The sequence below is a fragment of the Brassica napus genome, unplaced genomic scaffold (assembly GCF_020379485.1).
Source record: "Brassica napus cultivar Da-Ae unplaced genomic scaffold, Da-Ae ScsIHWf_3028;HRSCAF=3815, whole genome shotgun sequence".
NCBI classification, from domain to species: Eukaryota; Viridiplantae; Streptophyta; class Magnoliopsida; order Brassicales; family Brassicaceae; genus Brassica; species Brassica napus.
In genome coordinates, this window is record NW_026016274.1 from 1 (window position 1) to 18819 (window position 18819).

General features: G+C 38.1%; 3 protein-coding genes and 2 pseudogenes across 3 annotated transcripts; 3 read left to right on the plus strand and 2 right to left on the minus strand.

The window, feature by feature from the left end:
- Positions 1-183: 183 nt before the first annotated feature.
- LOC125602909 lies at positions 184-1206 on the minus strand (annotated as a pseudogene).
- Positions 1207-3014: 1808 nt separating this feature from the next.
- Positions 3015-6314, plus strand: LOC125602913 (annotated as a pseudogene).
- Positions 6315-9533: 3219 nt separating this feature from the next.
- LOC125602910 (probable disease resistance protein At1g12290) lies at positions 9534-10079 on the plus strand. Its single transcript, XM_048774250.1, has one exon. The coding sequence runs from the start codon at positions 9534-9536 to the stop codon at positions 10077-10079; it is 546 nt and encodes a 181-aa protein (XP_048630207.1).
- Positions 10080-11242: 1163 nt separating this feature from the next.
- Positions 11243-15445, plus strand: LOC125602911 (protein SDA1 homolog). Its single transcript, XM_048774251.1, has 15 exons — positions 11243-11694; positions 11901-12068; positions 12341-12474; positions 12569-12710; positions 12836-12982; positions 13085-13156; positions 13291-13386; positions 13452-13511; positions 13593-13667; positions 13760-13813; positions 13890-13991; positions 14075-14689; positions 14771-14869; positions 14948-15055; positions 15152-15445. The coding sequence occupies exons 1-15, from the start codon at positions 11299-11301 to the stop codon at positions 15299-15301; spliced, it is 2418 nt and encodes an 805-aa protein (XP_048630208.1). The 5' UTR covers positions 11243-11298; the 3' UTR covers positions 15302-15445.
- Positions 15446-16196: 751 nt separating this feature from the next.
- Positions 16197-17836, minus strand: LOC125602912 (E3 ubiquitin-protein ligase AIRP2-like). Its single transcript, XM_048774252.1, has 4 exons — positions 17530-17836; positions 17101-17263; positions 16927-16993; positions 16197-16789 (listed from the first exon to the last, which is right to left on the minus strand). Exons 1-4 carry the CDS (start codon positions 17616-17618, stop codon positions 16329-16331), a joined length of 780 nt encoding a protein of 259 aa, XP_048630209.1. The 5' UTR covers positions 17619-17836; the 3' UTR covers positions 16197-16328.
- Positions 17837-18819: the final 983 nt, after the last annotated feature.

Genomic DNA, 18819 nt, shown 5'->3' on the forward strand with positions numbered 1-18819 from the left:
CCTCCTGAGCTTCCTCGCTCCTTATTTTCCTTTCTTCTATTTGCGATTTGATTCATGTTCACGTTGGATTGCAGTCAGATGAGTATCCAGGCTTCAGCACTAGAACACAGCAACAGAAAAAAAACTCATTTATTTCCAAAAACCTGCCAGACACTGAAGGAAAAACATGAAAGAATAGCTTACACTTTTCGCTGGTACTGAAGATCAAGTTTACGCTCCACTTCTTTTCTAGTTTCTTTATACTTTCAACCGGGCTATTGCAGAGCGAGACGTTCAATCTCTTGCAATATCTCCGTTTCAACAACTGATACTTGACTCCTAATATCTTCCTGTTATCAAAAGATTCAAATTATCATCCAGTATTATATACCAATCAAAATACAACCACCCAACAAGTATCTATTTGCCTCACCTTAACTTCGGTTTGGTGGTCGTTGATCACCTCATACAGGCCACTCTCCGCCAAACCCATCTTACTCAACAGAAAGGGACTCGGGTTCAGAGTCAAACTCATCATCAGACTCATCACTGTATGAACAAGAACTTACGATTAAAACAGCATGAAGAAGTCTTCCCTAATTTTGAAACAAGCTAGCAAGGGAGAGTTGGTAGTAATCACCTCCAGTACAGATTCATCACAGGCAAAACGTGTCCCTTTCGTACAGAGTTGACGATGCTCTTCTTCTTCTTCTTCTTCACTCTCTTCATCTACATCACTCTCCATCTCATCTTCTGATACACGCATTACAAAAATCCTCCACCTCTCCTTCCCATCCTTTTAAACAAACCAACGTAACATGAGAAGCAGTTCTCTACTTTCTAATATTATACTAAACAAACCCCCACACAATGCAGAACTCAAAAAGAGCTAAAACACTGAATCAAAAGAGAGAGAGATGTATATATACCGTAAGGGCTGTGTGAGTGAGAGGCTGAGGAAACTTTGAAAAGACATTGAGCTCTTCTCAACAGACTCGATTTCAGAGAGTAAGCTAGCGAAGTTCCAGTTAGGCTCAGGGTCGATGCTAATCCCATCGACACTTCTCGGACAAGGAGGTTCCAAAAACCAACCCCTGCAAAGGCAAAAATAAACCAACTTTGAAACAGAGAGAGAATAGTAAAAACCCCAAAAAGAATCGAAATTTGAGAAACCCTAAAGGAACCCAACTCGCTGATGAGCTGAATCAAGCCACACACCACACGCATCTGAGTTTCGAAGTTCACAATGAGATGTCGGAAACTTAATTGTTGGTTCACTGGTGAAAAAGAGAGAATCAATTTACAGAGGAGATCGTCTCGCTCTCTCGGAAGCGATAAAGTTCATGCCTTTGTTTTCTAGACCTTTGAATCCAAGAATTTAGCAGCACCCTCTGTGTAGAGCGCGAGCCCAATGGGGACGAGGAAGCGTAATATCAACGCCAAACGATGTCGTTTCCATGAGTCAAAGAAAATAAAACCCGCGGTTACGAAGAACCGGTCGGTTTAAATCAGAACAGTGTAATACTAGTTCCCAATACTAATGGGCCTACGCACCAAAGTTAGTAGTTTGGGTTTAAACTTAGGCCGATATTTATTTTGGGAAATCTTGTGATTATGACAAAGCACACAAAAGGAGAGTAATTACTTGGACGTAGGTTAAACTTCAACAGTTGTTGATTAACACTTTTAAGTCTCTCTTAATTTGTGAAAAAGGTGTGTTGTCAGATCTATAATCACTTTAGACTAAATTTAATTTATCTTAGAAATAGAATAGACCTGCGTTCCAGGTTATATTTCGACTTTGTTAATTTATTTGATAGTCTACTTTACTTTTAGAAAACTGTTGATTATCCTTCGCCTAAAATGTATATAATTGTTTCATATATACACCTAATGTCATGAACTTGCCGTGAAACAAAAAACATTATCCTTCAAGCTATATATGGACATTTCTTCAGTTTGATATGTACATTCAAAATGTGGTTCACTCTTTTGATTATATCAGAAATATTAACATGGCTAATGACTCAACAACTTGAACTTTGATTCGTTGTTTTAAACGGTGAATATTGATTTGATCCATTTGAGAAGACGGTTTGGTAAATATACTGCTCAAGTTGATGCTTCTCTAGACCGATCTCGCAAGGTTGATTTTAGTTTATGAGACTTCTCATAGTGTAGATATGGATGGCAGTTACATACGTTTTAGGTCTTCAAAGTAACTCATGTTAAAAATCTTATATTAGTATATCATACGTTGATCAACATGGAAAAGAAGGCAACTCTTATACTAACGTAAATGTTAAAACTTAAAACATAGCTTATAATTGATGATATATGAAATAGTAAAGTAAGAACATTTCTTAATGACAAATACATTTTACTCCTCACAACGCTCTCCATCTATAAATAAGACTATTGCAAAATGATTCTCCAGCACACAAAAGAAACAAGAAAACACAATCATACAGGCAATGACAAGAAAAGAGCCAAAACACCTGTCTTGCACTTTCCCTTATTATGTTTCTTCTTCTCTTTCATTGCACACACCGTCCCAAATAGAGGTATTTTCGTTATGTATATTAAAACAACAATATGTTATTTTGTATTCATATGAAATATATATATAAATATATTATTAATTTATGATTTTAATGAGACCATATATTTACATAAGATTTTTTTTTTAAATATTATTTTATCAATTTATTTTATATTGTGAACCGGCTAATTCGGAATTGAAAAAATTTATAAATTTATCAAAATTATTAATTTATCGAGTATTAATTTATAGAGCTTCTATGTGATTTGTTCCCGATTATCAATCTTCCAATAGTTCTAGCATTTATAAAGTTTCTGTGCTAATTAAGTACTATATAAGTGGGATGTTCCATAATGTAAGAAAGGGTTAACACTTCTGAAGGGGTAGGCTTAAGTATCTTGATATCGATGATGGAGATACAGTAGCACCTTTGGACTTTTGCACTCTTTGCTTTCCCGGAGACAGTATTGATTATTCAACAACCTTATCTTTTTTGCTTGGTCTTAAAGTGTTAAGACAGCAACAACCACAAAACCTTATCTTCCATTTCCTTCCCTTCTAATAATTGTTTAGCTTATGTTTCCTTCTCTATCTCTCTTTGTGTTGTGCATCAATGGGAGGCTGTTTCTCTGTCTCAGTGTCATGTGATCAAGTGGTGAATCAAGTCTTCCAATGTCTATGCCTCAAAGGAAGTTATATCCACAACCTCCCCCAGAATCTACTGACTCTCCAGAAAGCCATGGGAGCTCTCAAGGCGAAGAGAGATGATGTTCAAAGGAAGGTAGAGAGAGAAGAGTTTACTGGACAGCGCCGAAGGCTTGATCAAGTCCAGGTATGGCTTACGAGTATCCTCACAATGGAAAACCAATATAATGAGCTTCTTAGTACTAGTGAGCTCGAGCTTGAAAGGTTGTGTCTTTGTCGATTATACTCTAAAAATGTGAAAAAGAGTTATCTTTATGGGAAAAGAGTTACGGGTATGCTGGAGGAAGTCAAGAGTCTTAGTTCTCAGGGAGAATTTAATGCGGTGACTGATGAAACTCCTATAGCGGAGGGTGAAGAGTTGCCTATCCAACCAACCATAGTTGGTCAGGAAACAATGCTCGAAATGTTATGGAACCGTCTGATGGAAGATAGAGTTGGGATTGTTGGTCTGTATGGTATGGGTGGGGTTGGCAAACCACCCTTCTCACGCAGATCAACAATAGGTTTTCTGAAAGAGGGCATGGATTCGAGGCTGTGATATGGGTTGTGGTGTCACAAAATGCAACAGTCCATAAGATTCAAGGGAGCATCGGTGAAAAGCTAGGCCTTGTGGGGAAAGAGTGGGACGAGAAAAGTGAGATGAAGAGAGCTCGAGACATCCACAACGTTCTTAGGAAGAAGAAGTTTGTGTTGTTTCTGGATGATATGTGGGAGAAAGTGAATTTAAGTACGATTGGAGTCCCATATCCGAGCAGGGTAAATGGAAGCAAAGTAGCATTTACCACACGCTCTCGAGATGTGTGTGGAGGCATGGAGGTTGATGACCCGATCGAAGTCCGTTGTCTGGACACGGACAAAGCCTGGGATTTATTCAAAAAGAAAGTCGGGGAAAACACGTTGGGAAGCCACCAAGACATTCCCGAGCTCGCAAGGAAAGTCGCTGGTAAATGTCGTGGCCTACCATTGGCACTTAATGTTATTGGTGGAACTATGGCGAGCAAAAACTCAGTACAAGAGTGGCGTCGAGCAGTTGATGTGTTGACTTCATCTGCGACAGAGTTTTCAGGCATGGAAGATAAGATTCTTCCGATATTGAAGTTTAGCTACGATAGTTTGGATGGTGAGATGACCAAGTCATGTTTTCTATATTGCTCTCTGTTTCCTGAAGATGGTCTCATTTATAAGGAGGAACTGATAGAGTACTGGATAGGTGAAGGGTTCATAGATGAGAAGGAAGGTAGAGAGAGGGCAATGAACCAAGGTTATGAGATACTCGGGACCCTTGTCCGTGCATGTTTGTTGTTGGTTGAGGAAATAAGATACGCAGCCGAAGAATATGTAAAAATGCATGATGTGGTGCGGGAGATGGCCATGTGGATAGCTTCGGATCTAGGAAAGAATAAAGAAAGATGTATCGTACAAGCTCGTGCCGGGATACGTGAAATACCCAAAGTGAAGAACTGGAAAGATGTGAGAAGAATTTCGTTGATGGAAAATTATATTCAAACCATATCTGGGAGACCTGAGTGTCCTGAACTTATAACTCTCAACCTTCGAGAAAACCGCTCTCTGGAAGAGATATCAGATGTATTCTTTCAGTCTATGCCAAAGCTTCTGGTTTTGGATTTATCAGATTGTATTCTCAGTGGATTTCGAATGGATATGTGCAATCTGGTTTCCTTGAGATACCTTAACTTGTTAGGGACAAAGATATCAGAATTACCTTTTGGTTTAGAACGGTTGAAAATGCTAACACATCTGAATTTGGAGGGGACGAGCCTTGAGAGTTTAGAAGGGATATCAGGATTGTCAAGCTTGAGGACACTGAAGCTACGAGGTTGCAGAGTGCGGCTAGATATGAGCCTCATGAAGGAGCTGCAGCTCTTACAACATATAGAGTATATAACCGTAAGTATCTCGTCAAGTACTTTGGTTGGGGAGAAATTGTTCCATGACCCCAGAATTGGAAGATGCATCCAACATGTTCGTATTGAGGAGTTGTTTGGGGAAGAGCGAGTAAAAGTAATAGTTTTGCCATCTTTGGATGGTCTCTGTGAACTCTTCATACGCAGGTGTGAAATGTTGGAGGAGATAAAGATAGAGAAGACACCATGGAACAAAAGCCTGTCAAGTCCATGCTTCTCAAACCTCACTCAAGTAGATATACAATCTTGTAACGGTCTAAAGGATTTGACGTGGCTGTTGTTCGCTCCGAACCTTGCTCATCTTCGTGTGGCTGACTCAGTGCAACTAGAGGAGATAATAAGCAAAGAGAAAGCTGAGAGTGTTTTAGAGAATAATATTATTATTCCTTTCCAGAAACTAGAATTTCTTTACTTGACCGATTTGCCTGAGCTGAAGAGCATCTACTGGAATGCTCTGCCATTTCAACGTCTGAGAAAACTCTACATACGCAGTGACTGTCCGAAGCTGAGAAAGCTTCCTCTGAATTCTAAAAGCGTCCTTAACGTTGAAAAGTTGGTCATAGAGTGCCCTGATAAAGAATGGATAGAAAGAATTGAATGGGAGGACGAAGCCACAAGACTCCGTTTCTTACCTTTATGTAGGACTTGAAAACCGGATAATCTTATAAACTATTGTTCTGTTTCTCTTCTTTTTTCTTCTTCTTCTGAAATTGCGTTTGCCTACTCTCTTTCTTCTACCCTGTTTCCAGACCGTCTTTCGTTTTCTTGTAAGTCTAATAAATGTCTCTCTTTGAATTTGTGCCACCACCTGAGATCAAGATTACTGTTTTTTCTTCTTCTTCTGAGGCTCGTGCTCTTAAGCCAATCATTATTGGTTGCAAAGACTAATGACAAGTTTCAGACTTACTGTAAAGATCAATGGTTAGAAAGGGTTCAGTGGGAAGATAATGCTACTGAAGAGCGTTTCTTGATTTGCTCTCAAAATGTATAACGAACAAAGTTTTTTTTTTATGTTTTATTGTATATCTCTATGCTAAAAGTTTGTGGTCTTCTTTGTTAATGTTATTGTAATGAACAATGCAATTTTTTTCATGCTTGCTTTGTCGATTGTTGAGACTTCAAATGTAAATGTATTTTGATTTGATATGAACCTCGTCTCTGTACACCACTATGTATCTGAATCCAAATAAGAACATGAGCCAATGATTGATCGTCAAAAACACGTGGCAACATCTGAATCGCCGGATCAAATACAAAGTCAACGGTCGTAAATTCCCGCCAGAGAAAAAAACAGATACAAAGAAACAAAACAAGAGAATGAAAAGCAGTTGGTCCTCATTTTTTTTTTTCTAAAACAAGAGTTTTTGGATCGGTTTATCATTATAGATGTGTACTTTCATCGATCCAATTGCTTAGGAGATTGAGTTCGAGTTAACTTTAGCTGGGAGTGAGCTAGTGGAACCAAGTGCACACCACGTGTTGATAAATTAGCTCAGTGAATTTTTTTTTTCTGGAACACCTGAGATTCACTTAGTCCTGAGTCTATTTCTCATCGGTAACTGGAGTCTAAATTCCAAACCTGAGAAATTTTCTTGTTACCTTCATTCAGGTTCAGGTGATATGAACTCTGAAGTGTTATGTTTCTCTCCCTTTTACCACTGTCTCTTATGTTTTGTCATAAAATTTTCGTGGAATTTTCAGTTTCCTGTGTGAAAATAGTTTAATTGGAGTGAAGGAAAAACATCAACAGTGTGACTGAGCAATGTGATTCTTCCCGTCCATGCTAATGTTTACTAAGGAACAACAAGAGGTATTCCTCTTTTTGTAAACTATGAGAATTAGCTCATGCCCTTGTACTCAGAGAGTAACAACTCTTTCAAGCAAACCAGGTTTTCACAATATCTACTCTTTGTGTTTGCTATACTTTAAAAAAAAAAAATATTGCCATTCCTCCCTTTTTCCGTTTTTTTGGGATTGTATTTGAATTAGAATGTGTTAATGGTGGTCTGCAAGTGTTTTTTTCTAGTGAAAAGTTGGTCATAGAGTGCCATGATAAAGAATGGTTAGAAAGAGTTGAATGGGAGGACGATGCCACAAGACTCCGTTTCTTACCTTTATGTACGACCCACATGATCTTCTAAACTGTTTTTCTGTTTCTCTCTTTTTCTTCTTCTGAAATTGTATTTTGCCTACTCTGTTTCTTCTACCTCTGTATGATTATGTGGATGGTTTGCATGATCACTCATATTATCTAGGAAATTTGTCTTATGAAAAAGCTTGATTTTAAACTGTGTTAAATCTCGGTTTGTCCTAAAATCATCATTTATTCCCAGTTTTGACAAAAACAAATTGTCATAATTTGTCCCTAGCAAAAGATTGCCATTCCCGTTCGCCAAATTGTAACGTGGCAAAATTTGGTTCGTCAGATTAAAACACATCAGTAGGCTAACCATTGAAAGGAAACGGCTATATTTACCCGCCGCCAAATAAAAAAATCTTTACTTAACAGATTGTGATGGTGTTTATGTCTCTGTTAGACTGTTACTATGGTTTCTGGATTCGTGTTTAGTTTGTGGGTCTAGGGTTGATAAATTATAATAGATACTTTCATTATGGATCTTGTTGCTTTTGCTTGCAACATTTAATGACAACTCGTGGAACCAAGTGCATACTACTCGTCTGATGAATTGTCTCTGTGAAGAACTTTAGGAGGACCATCTTTCATTTTCTTTAGGAAAGTCTACATGTTTCTCTGCGACCACTCTTTTTTTTCTTCTTCTAAGCTAAGGTTAGTGCTCTTAAGCCAATCGTTATAGCTTGCAAAGGCTAAATGAGCGTATCCAAGCTCTTTGCCTGTTGGATGAGAATCCTTAACTTGTATTGTATTGTACTTATATTATTAAGTTGTTGCATATGGTGGATAGAAACGAAATAATCAGAGGTTTTTTTTGTTGGCTAGTCTCAAGGAAAACAATTGTTGATTACACTTGTTATGTTTTCTTTTGCAAGAGCTTTATGGCAAAACTGCAGACTGAGCTTGATGTGGCTACGAGCCATGCTCCTAGCCTCTACTCAAGGGATATTAAATCAACGGTACATAAACTCTAAAACCCTTAAAACATATATGTTATGATAGTCCTTAGCTATTATTGTTCTTATCTCATTAAGTTTCTTATATCTCTCTGATGTTGAATTAAGACAAATCATCTCGATTGATTGAAAACTAAATTGATGTCTCGTCGATGAAGTGCTTTAGACTGCGTAGTTTTTGGCAGTTAAGTTGCTTTAGCTGAGCTTGTTGGTCAACACTCGCATGGTTTATAATTCTACCTACTCCTCTTTGGCTTTCGTAGTTGATTCCTGATCTTAATTGTAACTTCCTAATCCGTGTTTTATGCAAATTCTTCGAGAGAATAATATTTTACTGAATTAATAGTTTGTCTAAATATTTTAAGTAGACCTAAGAGACTTGGTTTGTTTTAGGTCTCAGCTTTACTACAAAAGAATCCAATAAACGGCTTGTTATTACTTACTGATAACTATAAAATACAAGACCTCAGTTTTTGGTTAGACAGAAATAGTTTAAAAAGAGTATAGAAATGGTTTGTTTTAGGTCTCAGTTTTTTCTCTGTTCCCTTGTCAGGTGATCAAGTATTGAGAGATGTTTCTTGCCTTTCATGCTTCAAAGCGAGTCACATTAAGATTCTTGAGGAGAATCTAGCAGCTATGCAGAGAGACATGGAAGAGCTCAAGGCAAGAAGGCCAATGATATACACAACTTCATGAAGGACAAGAGATTCACGTTGTTGCTGGATGATGTGTGGACGAAAGTGGACTTACCAAAGATAGGAGTCCCATCACCTACAAAGAAAAACAAATGCAAAATAGCATTCACCACCCGCTCCCGAGAGGTGTGTGTGCAGATGGGGGTTGCTGACCCCATTGAAGTCCAGCGCCAAAGCTAGTTGTTTTGAATATGTCGTTCAATGAGCTCAAGGAATTGCCGGAGGAGATATCAGGTTTGCTCGCTTTGCGATATCTCAACTTGTCACGGACCAAGATAGAGCGGTTGCCTGATGGTTTAGGAAGGTTGAAACGTCTTAGACATCTCAATTTGGAAATGACGAAGAGGCTCAAGAGCGTTGATGGGTTATCAGATGTATCAAGTTTAGGGGGTATTGAGACTACAAGGTTCCAACGTTACCCTTGATGCTAGCACAATAGAGGAGCTGCAACACTTGGGAAGACTAGAAAGCTTAAACATAGACATCTCCTCAAGTTCAGATTTGAAGCAGTTGTCTAGAGTTCAGGGGTTGGCATTTATTATTGAAGAAGTATGTATTAGAGATATTCATGTAGCATATCTTGTTTTGCTAACAACAATGGAGCAACTCCGTAAGATCGTCATAAAGAGTTGTGGTGTAGAGGAGATTGAGATCGGGAGGGTATCATACGACACGTTTCTGATAAAGCCGACACTAAAGAACCTCTCAAGTGTGATTATAACTGGCTGCGATGGCCTTAAGGATCTGACGTGGCTGTTGTTTGTTCCAAAGCTTGCTCACCTTAAGCTTCAAAGGTTAGATGAGGTAGAAGAGATCATAAGCGAGAAGAGAACGACAGGTGAGCAAAACGCTGGAAGAACAAAGACTCCGTTTGATAAACTTGAAAGGCTTGAATTGAGTAACTTACCGATGTTGAGGAGCATATACAGGACTCCTCTGCTCTTCCCTTGTCTAAAGAAGATTGGTGTTGAAAGGTGTCCAACACTGAGAAAGCTTCCACTCAGTTCTGGAAGTTGTCTTGGTGGTGATGAACTTGTCATCAGTTACAGTGATGATGAATGGATAGAAAGGGTTCAATGGGAAGATAAAGCCACTGAAGAACGTTTCTTGCTTTGCTGTGAAAAGGTATGGAGTTTTCCATAACCAACAAAGTGCCTTTACTCTTTTTTTTTTGTATCTTCATAATAAAAGTTTGTGGTCTTCTTGGCTTGTGCTGTGAAGCAAAGCCGTTCTCTTCTTTGTCTGTGTGTTGCTATCCTTTATTATGGTTTGTGGTCTTCATAATAAAAGTTTGTGGTCTCCATAATAAAAGTTTTTGGTCTCCATAATAAAAGTTTGTGGTCTTCTTTTTTTTTTGCATCTCCATAATAAAAGTTTGTGGTCTTCTTGGCTTGTGCTGTGAAGCAAAGCCGTTCTCTTCTTTGTCTGTGTATCTCCATATTTTTATCCTCTCTTTTGTTTGCTTTGGATTGTATTTGAACCACAAAGAGTTAAATGTTTTAATCTAATAAATAATGTGATATTATCCTTTTCGCTTACTCTGTCGATTGTTGAGACTTCAAAAAGTAATGTGGCTGTATTGTGTAGACTAGATTGTAATGTGTTTTAATTTGATACGAATCTTGCGTCTTTCGCTCCTGCTTCCAATGAAAGTCTAGAATTATAATGGATACGTTGAGTACCTTCTGGATATGGAAGCTCAAGAGTCTGGTCTCTCTATAGAACTGAGTGCACACCACTATGTATGATGAATTGTTTCTCTATGAACCACAATAAGAACAATATAATTGAATCGTCCGATCAATTTAACCGGTGTAACTTTCAAACGCGACAGTTCAAATGCGAAAAAATATTAAATATTAATTTTGTGAAATATTTTTTCTATTTACTATGGTAAAAAAACAAATATAACATTTCATATTTTTAGCTACTATTAACTAGACTTGAGACTAAACATGAGATATAGGCGATCATGATTATTGAAGGGTTTTTAGAGTGAGGTTCTTAGCGGAATATACTTGTCTCTTAATTTTAAACTAAAAAAGTTAAGAATCGGTTCTTAAAAATCTTATTTAAAAGTCGATTCTTAATTTTTTTAGTTAAAAGTTAAGAGACGGATTCTTATATTTCGTTAAAAGCTTCACTTTAAGAACTCACAATAATCATGCTATTATATCTTGTGATTTATTAAATCCTAAACCGATATAAACAGTGTCAGAGAGAATCAAATCCTAAACCGGACCTGGTACAATAAATAAATAAACCTAACCGTAAATAAAAAAAAGAGAAGGGTATAAGAGTTAAAAGACGCCTCACTTGTTCCTCGTAGGGTTTCTCTATCTTCTCCCAAAAACCTCCGAAAATGTCCGGATCTCTAGGCCGCACGCCGGAATCCTTAAAGGCCTCCGGCCGGAGCTCCGAGAAGCTCAGCCTCCCCATCCTCCAGGGCAAAATCAAACGCGACCCAGATGGCTACGAAACAGAGCTCCAATTAATCTACAAACAGTTCAAAGCCTCCGTCGATCTCTTCCAGCAGCAAGCCGCCCTCAGCTTCTCCTCCGTCGGCTCCGACCCTTCCGTCGCCAAAGACCTCGGCGACCGAGCCATGTTCCTAGCTCACGTCACTCCCTTTTACCCCAAGCAGCTCGCGGAGTTCCCAGCTCAGCTGACTGATTTGCTCCGCACCTCGTGCCTCGCGATGCCCTCGGGACTGAGGAACCACGTCTCTCAGGCGTTGATTCTTCTTATGAATCGAAAGGTATGTGCTTTAATGTGAAGGATTGTAATATAAAGATGTGTGCTTGATAATGATTTTGATTGGAGTAGAAATGTATGTGCTTTATGTGGTTGATTTGAATTATAAAGGTGTGTGCTTGAGAATTATTTTGATTGTAATAGAAAGTTATGTCCTTTTATGTGGTTGATTGAAATATAAAGGTGTGTGCTTTGATTGTTTGTTTGTAGAGTCTTGTCATCGAGGATTTGCTGGCTCTGTTTCTGGATGTTCAGTGTATTGGTGATAGGAACTTGAGGAAGCTTGCGTTTTCTCACATTGTTCAAACTATTCGTAAGATGAGTGTTACTGATCCGAGGCATAAGGGACTTCAGAAGATTGTCATCTCCATGTTGGAGGTAAGCTCTTATCTCTAGTGTTCAAGAAATAGATTGGCAAAACAAAAAAAATTATAAAAATTTGTGGATTTGTACTAACATTATTCTTAATTTAACATATTTAAAATAATTTTGATTGATTTAAACTGATTTATAACAGTTTAGACCAATTTGAGTCGGATTTTAAGAAAATCATTTCACTTCGGCTAAGACCGAGTTACCATGCTTATCTCTTTTCATGGGATCGTGTAACGATGATAGTTAGCTTGGTGTGTTTGTTTTTTGGTTTGTAGCAAGAAGATGAAACAAAGGCTAAGAGAGCGCTTGTTACTCTCTGTGAGCTTCTAAAGAAGAAGGTTTGGCTTGGTGATAGACATGAGAGAGTTGCTATTGCCATTTGTGAAGCTTGCTTTCATGCTTCACCTAGGTATATCTTTCTCTTGTTTCTTCTGGCTTTGGAGTTTTAGGATGGTTTGATTTGGTTGGTAGAGTTACGAACTTCTCTTTTTAACATTGTTCAGGATCATGGTTTCTTCCCTTCGGTTTCTTCTTGACTACGAGAACCTTGACGATGAGGATGATAGTGATGCTTCAGACAACGACGATGACGAGGATGCAAAGCCCGAAAACCATGTTGTGATTAACAGGGAGGCTGTTTACAAGGTAAACTACATTTTACATAAAATTTTATCAGCGATTATGAAGAAGTATGGAACTAAGTTCTACTTATATGATATTTTTTGGGGTTTATTTTTAAATTTAAATATATTTCTTTTTCGGATGCTTAGGCAAACAACAAAGGGACATCTTCTAGCAAGAAGAAGAAGCAAGCGAAACTGCAACGTGCAATGAAAAGTATTAAGAAAAAGCAGCGTGCTTCGTCCGAGAGCACCACTTCAACTTATTCACCTCTCAATCATCTAAATGATCCTCAGGTTCACTTCTTAGCTCATTGTAGTGTGCCTTTCGCAGAGAAAGTAATCATGACATGATAGTATGGAGTGGCTATAATTGAGTTTTTTTACTTCTTTTTACAGAAATTTGCAGAGAAATTGCTTTCCCGTCTTCAGACTGGCAAGAGCATTGGCAAAACTAGTGAACGAATTGAGGTAACTATTCTTTCTATTTTTCGTCAGTGGAAGTTGACTAAGCCACCTCAGAACCCCCTCCTTTAACCAAGTGTAACAACTTTTTAATTTTTTCTTCTGAACTGATAATTTTCTGCTGATATTTTAATTTGCAGACCAGGTTGATGATGATGAAAGTTATTGCACGAACAATTGGGCTTCACAAGTTGCAATTATTAAGCTTTTACACTTATCTTCAAAACTACGCTAAGGTATGTTCCGCTAAACATTTTGTTTAAAAAATTCTATTGCTAATTAAACTATGTTCTGAACGCAGCCACATGAAAAGGACGTTACACAAATACTTGCAGCAGCAGTTCAGGCTTGCCATGATGGGGTATAGAAACGTTTCCACATATAAAGCATTGTTACTTTTTCTCATTCTTTAGTCTTGCCAATTTTATTTTGTCTCGAGCAGGTTCCTTCTGATGCTGTGAAACCACTGTTCATGCAAATAGTGAATCAGTTTGTACACGACCGTTCACGTCCTGAGGTTTGATTTCAATCTCTCTCACTTCAAGGGACGACTCAAGTAGAAATCTTCTTCTACCATATTTATTTTTCCTTTTTCATTTATGCTTCCAGGCTATTGCTGTCGGACTCAATGTGATTCGAGAAATGTGCCTGAGGATTCCCGAGGTAAACTAGTTCATACTCCTGATTTAATTTTCTCATCATTCGTGTGTTATCTTACTTGTGTCATCGTGTACTTCAGTTGATGACAGAAGAGTTGCTGCAAGATCTTGCTCTGTATAAAAAGGAACATGAAAAGGCCATATCCGCAGGAGCCCGTTCCCTCATTGCATTGTTCAGAGAGGTTAGCAGAAGAAGCATTTGATTTTGTCGTTTGAACAAAATAATCGATGTATGTCTATAATTTGCGTTTTGTGGTAATTTCAGATCAATCCTTCGCTTCTAGTGAAAAAAGACCGTGGCCGTCCTGGAGGTCCCGTTGCCAAACCTAAACAATTCGGAGAAGTTAATGTCTTCAGCGATGTTCCCAATGTTGAGTTATTGCAAGAAAGTGATCATGAGAGTGACTCTGATGAAGACGATGATGATGTGGAGTTGCCTGGCAGTGATGATGTCGAGCAGGAGGAGCTGGTGCCTGATGATTGTGGAAACGAGGACGAAGCTGAAGAAGATTCTGATGACGATATGAACAACACTGAAGATGACAGTGATGTTGATACTTCCATCGCGGGTGACGACGAAGAGGAAGATATGAATGACAGTGATGAAGCCGAGACTGATTCTGAAAACGAGGAGATGGAAAGCGAAGAAGATGATGATGATGGAGAAGCCTCTGATTCTTCTGCAGAAGATAGTGGAAGCAAAGAGAAGGCCAAGGGGAAGAAAAGGAAGATGGTAGATTTCGATGCTAATCTCCTCTCTGCTGATACAAGCCTACGAGCACTGAAGAGGTTCGCAGAAGCCAAGAGCGAGCAGCCTTGTTTGGATGAAAACGATGGCATACTTTCCAATGAGGACTTCCGAAAAATCAAAGATCTTCAGGTATATATACATATGCGAAAGAGAGAAGCTGCTGTTCATCTGTTCACGTTATTGATGTCTTTTGTGTATGCAATAATATAGGCAAAGAAGGAAGCAAAACTTGCATTGGCTCGAAAAGGGTTCAAGGTTCCAGATTCTGATCAGCTAAGTAAGAAGCGTGTCAATCCAGCCAAACTTGAAGTAAGTTGTTAATAATAAGAAGTTACACAATGTTTGACACACTTCAACGATCCTAAATAATTCTTACCTCATCCACAGGCTCACATAAGGCATAAACTGACAAAGGAGCAGAGAATGGAGTTAGTTAAAGCGGGTAGGGAGGACAGAGTGAAATACCAATCCAGGACTGCCACCAAGCAGAAGAAGGTATCCGTTTTATGTTTGTTCGTATACAGCAAAGGGTTATTATTACAGCATTTGATGTTGGGCTTGATTGATGATTTGTGTAAAACGAAAATGCAGGTGGGAGGATCGAGCAATAAACAGAAGGAGCACAAGAAGAATATGCCTCTTGCTGCGATAAGATCAAAGGCTGGTAGATCTAAGCGATCCAAGAAAATGAAGAAAAGCAACAGCGGAACCCAGTTCAGAGGAAGGAAAGCATGGAAATGAAACTGACCAAAACACTCTTCCTACTTCCTTTTTTTTGTCTCAAAACCCGAACACAACTTTGCTTCATGTTTTCTCTGATTTTTTTTCTTATAGGTTTTACATTTTGTTCCAAAATTAGAATATGATATCCACTCTTTTATCAAATGGTATTCAGTTTTAAAAAACTATAGATAACTCATAAGCATTGGCTTGTAAAATGGATAATGGATGATCATTCTGATTTCTAAATGATCTACTTATACTTGTACAACCAAATATAAAACCTGTCATCATCTCCAGTAACTCTGTTTGACATCTACATAATACACCAATGTTTATGAGTTATCTATAGGATTAGGATTCAGGCTTGTGTTGAGAAGGACGGCTTAGGAGCGTGGCTGTTGCTACCTGGTTGAGGTTCGAAACGTAGCTGACACGGTTGACTCCCCGCCGGTTTGGCGAGAACCGGGTTAGCCCGGTCATCGGTTGAAACTGGAGGAATGCAGCAAAGAGGATTCATATCTCATAATCAAACCATCAACAACAGACATTGATCAACAATCTTAGAGGGAGAGAGATCACAGATCCAATTTAAGACAGTAGTGGTCACTGGTCAGTAACAATTCGTGTTTGTGCAGTGTTGCAGAGAGGGAGCATCTCAGAATCGTTTAAATTCATGAAACATATAAATCAAAAAGTAATTATTAAATTACTATTAATGCGTCTGAGTCAGCGTAACTATGGCTTCGTAAATATTATCGGTCTCATTAATGATGTTAATAAGTTATTAGTGATAACCTGTCTTTGGAGATGAGCATATATATTTGTAAACTACTGTATGTTTTTGTTAAAGATTCTTCATTAGTTATTGCAATCACTCTAATTAGAGAGTTTTTATAGCCTTAATTCTTTGCTGTATTCAAGCTTTTTTTTTGTAGCATTTCACAGTTATAGATAAAGCATGTAAAAGCTGAGAAGCTTTTGGCAACACAGTTTTACATTCTATACAATACAAAAATCTATACATAGTTTTGTTTGTACAGATTCTCTAAATCAGGTTTGAGTACTCATAGTAAACCAAGAAGAGAGCTTCAGGGTAATCCTTGGGAAGGCTATTGATGTAGAGGTAGAATCTGAACAAGTCTTCCCTTGAAGCCGTCCTTGTATCCACCACGTCGTTATCACCAGCAAGCACCCACAGATCCTCTGAGTTCACTCTCTTTATGCTGCCTCGACAAAACGGGCATGACTGAGACTTCAAGTTCCAATTGCGGTAGCATTTGATGCACATTGAGTGGCAGCAATTAGGCAACACCATTTTAGTGCAAGTCTCTAAACAGATTCCACATTCTTCCTCACGCTCTAACCCTGCATTGATGAATCTACTACTGTGACTGTGAGCCGCTTTTGTTATCTTGTTACTGAGTCTTTTGAGGTCAAAACCAATGTCTGAAGTATCCAGCTCGTCTAAGTTGCTGTGTAATAGCTGAAGTGATGGCAGTATCACACCTTCAAAAGACACAAGACTCATATCAAACATCCAGCAGCATCTACTAAGTAACTGAAAATGAGAAACCTTTTGAAGAGAATGGCCAAAAACATTTAACAATATAACATGTTCAAGCAATGGTTATGGGTTTGCTTACCATAGAACTCACTGATAGTTGCTTTCCTACCGAGCGCGGTAAGCTTAGGCTGTCCATCAGAATTAACCTGAACAAGCAAATATGACAAACAAATGTCAACAAAATGAGAATTTCAGCCAACCCCAACAAAAGGAAGACAACATTTTGAGATGAAATAGGACTTTAAGAACTAACCTTGTAGACAAGAACATGAAAGAGGTTGAAGTAGCGGGGAAGCAGACATGAGCAAGAAAGATCAATCCACCGAAACAAGATGAGCAGTAAAGAAGCAAAGTTGCTGTGAACTAGTTTCATCTGAAGCCGTGCATTGTTCTTCCCCATTGGAATTGCTTCTGCCCTGGAAAAAATAAAAGCTCAAGTTCTCATCAACGAACACAAACATACGTTAGAGACCCTAAAATTAGTAAACCCTGAGCCTAAAAAGCTGGTAAATTTATCAAGCGGACAACAACTTTCAGAAAGTTTCTTAAAATAGCTTAAATTTTCTCAGCTGGGTTTTCAACATTCACCTACTTTTCTAGCTCAGCTAATTAGTAAAGTATTAAACTTTAGTAAAGTATTAAACTTTAGGAGAAAGGAGACAAAACCCAGAAAGAGACTTACAAAGTATTAGCGTGTTGGACATCAGCTTCCAAAAGCTTCAAAGACTCATAGTACGAAGACGAAGAAGAAACTGCCAACTGATTATACATCTCTCTCTTTCTCTCTGAGGTGATTGCAGCAAGGAATTGATTGTAGAACTCGCCAGATAAATATAAGAAACGAAAGACGAAGATGCCAAAAGCGAGGGATTGGTCTGGTTGATCGGTAAAAGCCAAGAACACAAGTCTCACTTCTCTCTCTGCTTCTTTGTTTTGCCTTTTTGATTCTTTTGTTCACGGTTACCTGCTTTATTTAAATAAAATAATCAATGTTGAAGAAGAAAAATTCGTTTCTTTAATGAGAAAATTAATTGTTTTTTTCTTGTTAAGTAAGCTAGGATTAAACTTTGAGAATTAAGATGGCTTTCTGTTCAAAAAGAAAGAAAAAAAATGGCTTTCTGTATCTGAAAATAATTAAAAGTCCCTTTCATTCAAATTTGTAACAGCTTTTGGAATAAATAGTTGAAGCGAATATAGACAAAAAAAAGGACCAAAGTGGAAGAACGCGTGCGTGTACTTTGCCTCACTAATAAAACATGTTTTGCTCAAGTTAACCCAAAGAATAACCTCAGAGTTATTCTACCGTTTTAAACTTCAAAATAGAGATGTATACACACACAGAAAAACGAATAAAATTCAAACGAAGTTGTTTGAATTCAAACTAAACTTAAGAAAATATTTTGGTTCATGTCCTAACAAAAAGAGATGCTTCTTAGGTTCAGGCTGATTCAGACATATTCCTTTCTTCAAAAGTCATCCGCAAAGAAAGTACACTTACGTACCCCTTTGCCCAGGGCAAAGAAAGCTAAACATACATCCCGTTTTCAACAAAACTCGGTGTCGTTCAATCATTCAACTTTGGTTCTCTCTCTCTCTTGAAAGCTACAATGGAGTTGACTCTTTCCTTCTTTGTTCATCTTCCAAACTTATTACTGTGAAAGGCATATTACTGGCCTTCAGTCTCTTGGTTCGGTTTGGTATCTCATTCATATGGGTTCTTAGTGGGTTTAGAAATGGGCTGTTGTAGAACTAGGCCTTCTTACCTTCTAATATAGCAAAATTTTATTTTAAAAAGCTTGGTAACATCGCAACCATATAAGCAATGAGATAGGCACATCTATTTGCTTTGTGATGCCTTTATTTGCTGAACGGGCATAAAGAAAATAGAGGCGCCTATCTCATTCATTAAAGTATGATTGTGATGTTCATGCGACAATCTTATGTTGTTTTCGGTTAAATGTTTTGTTGGATT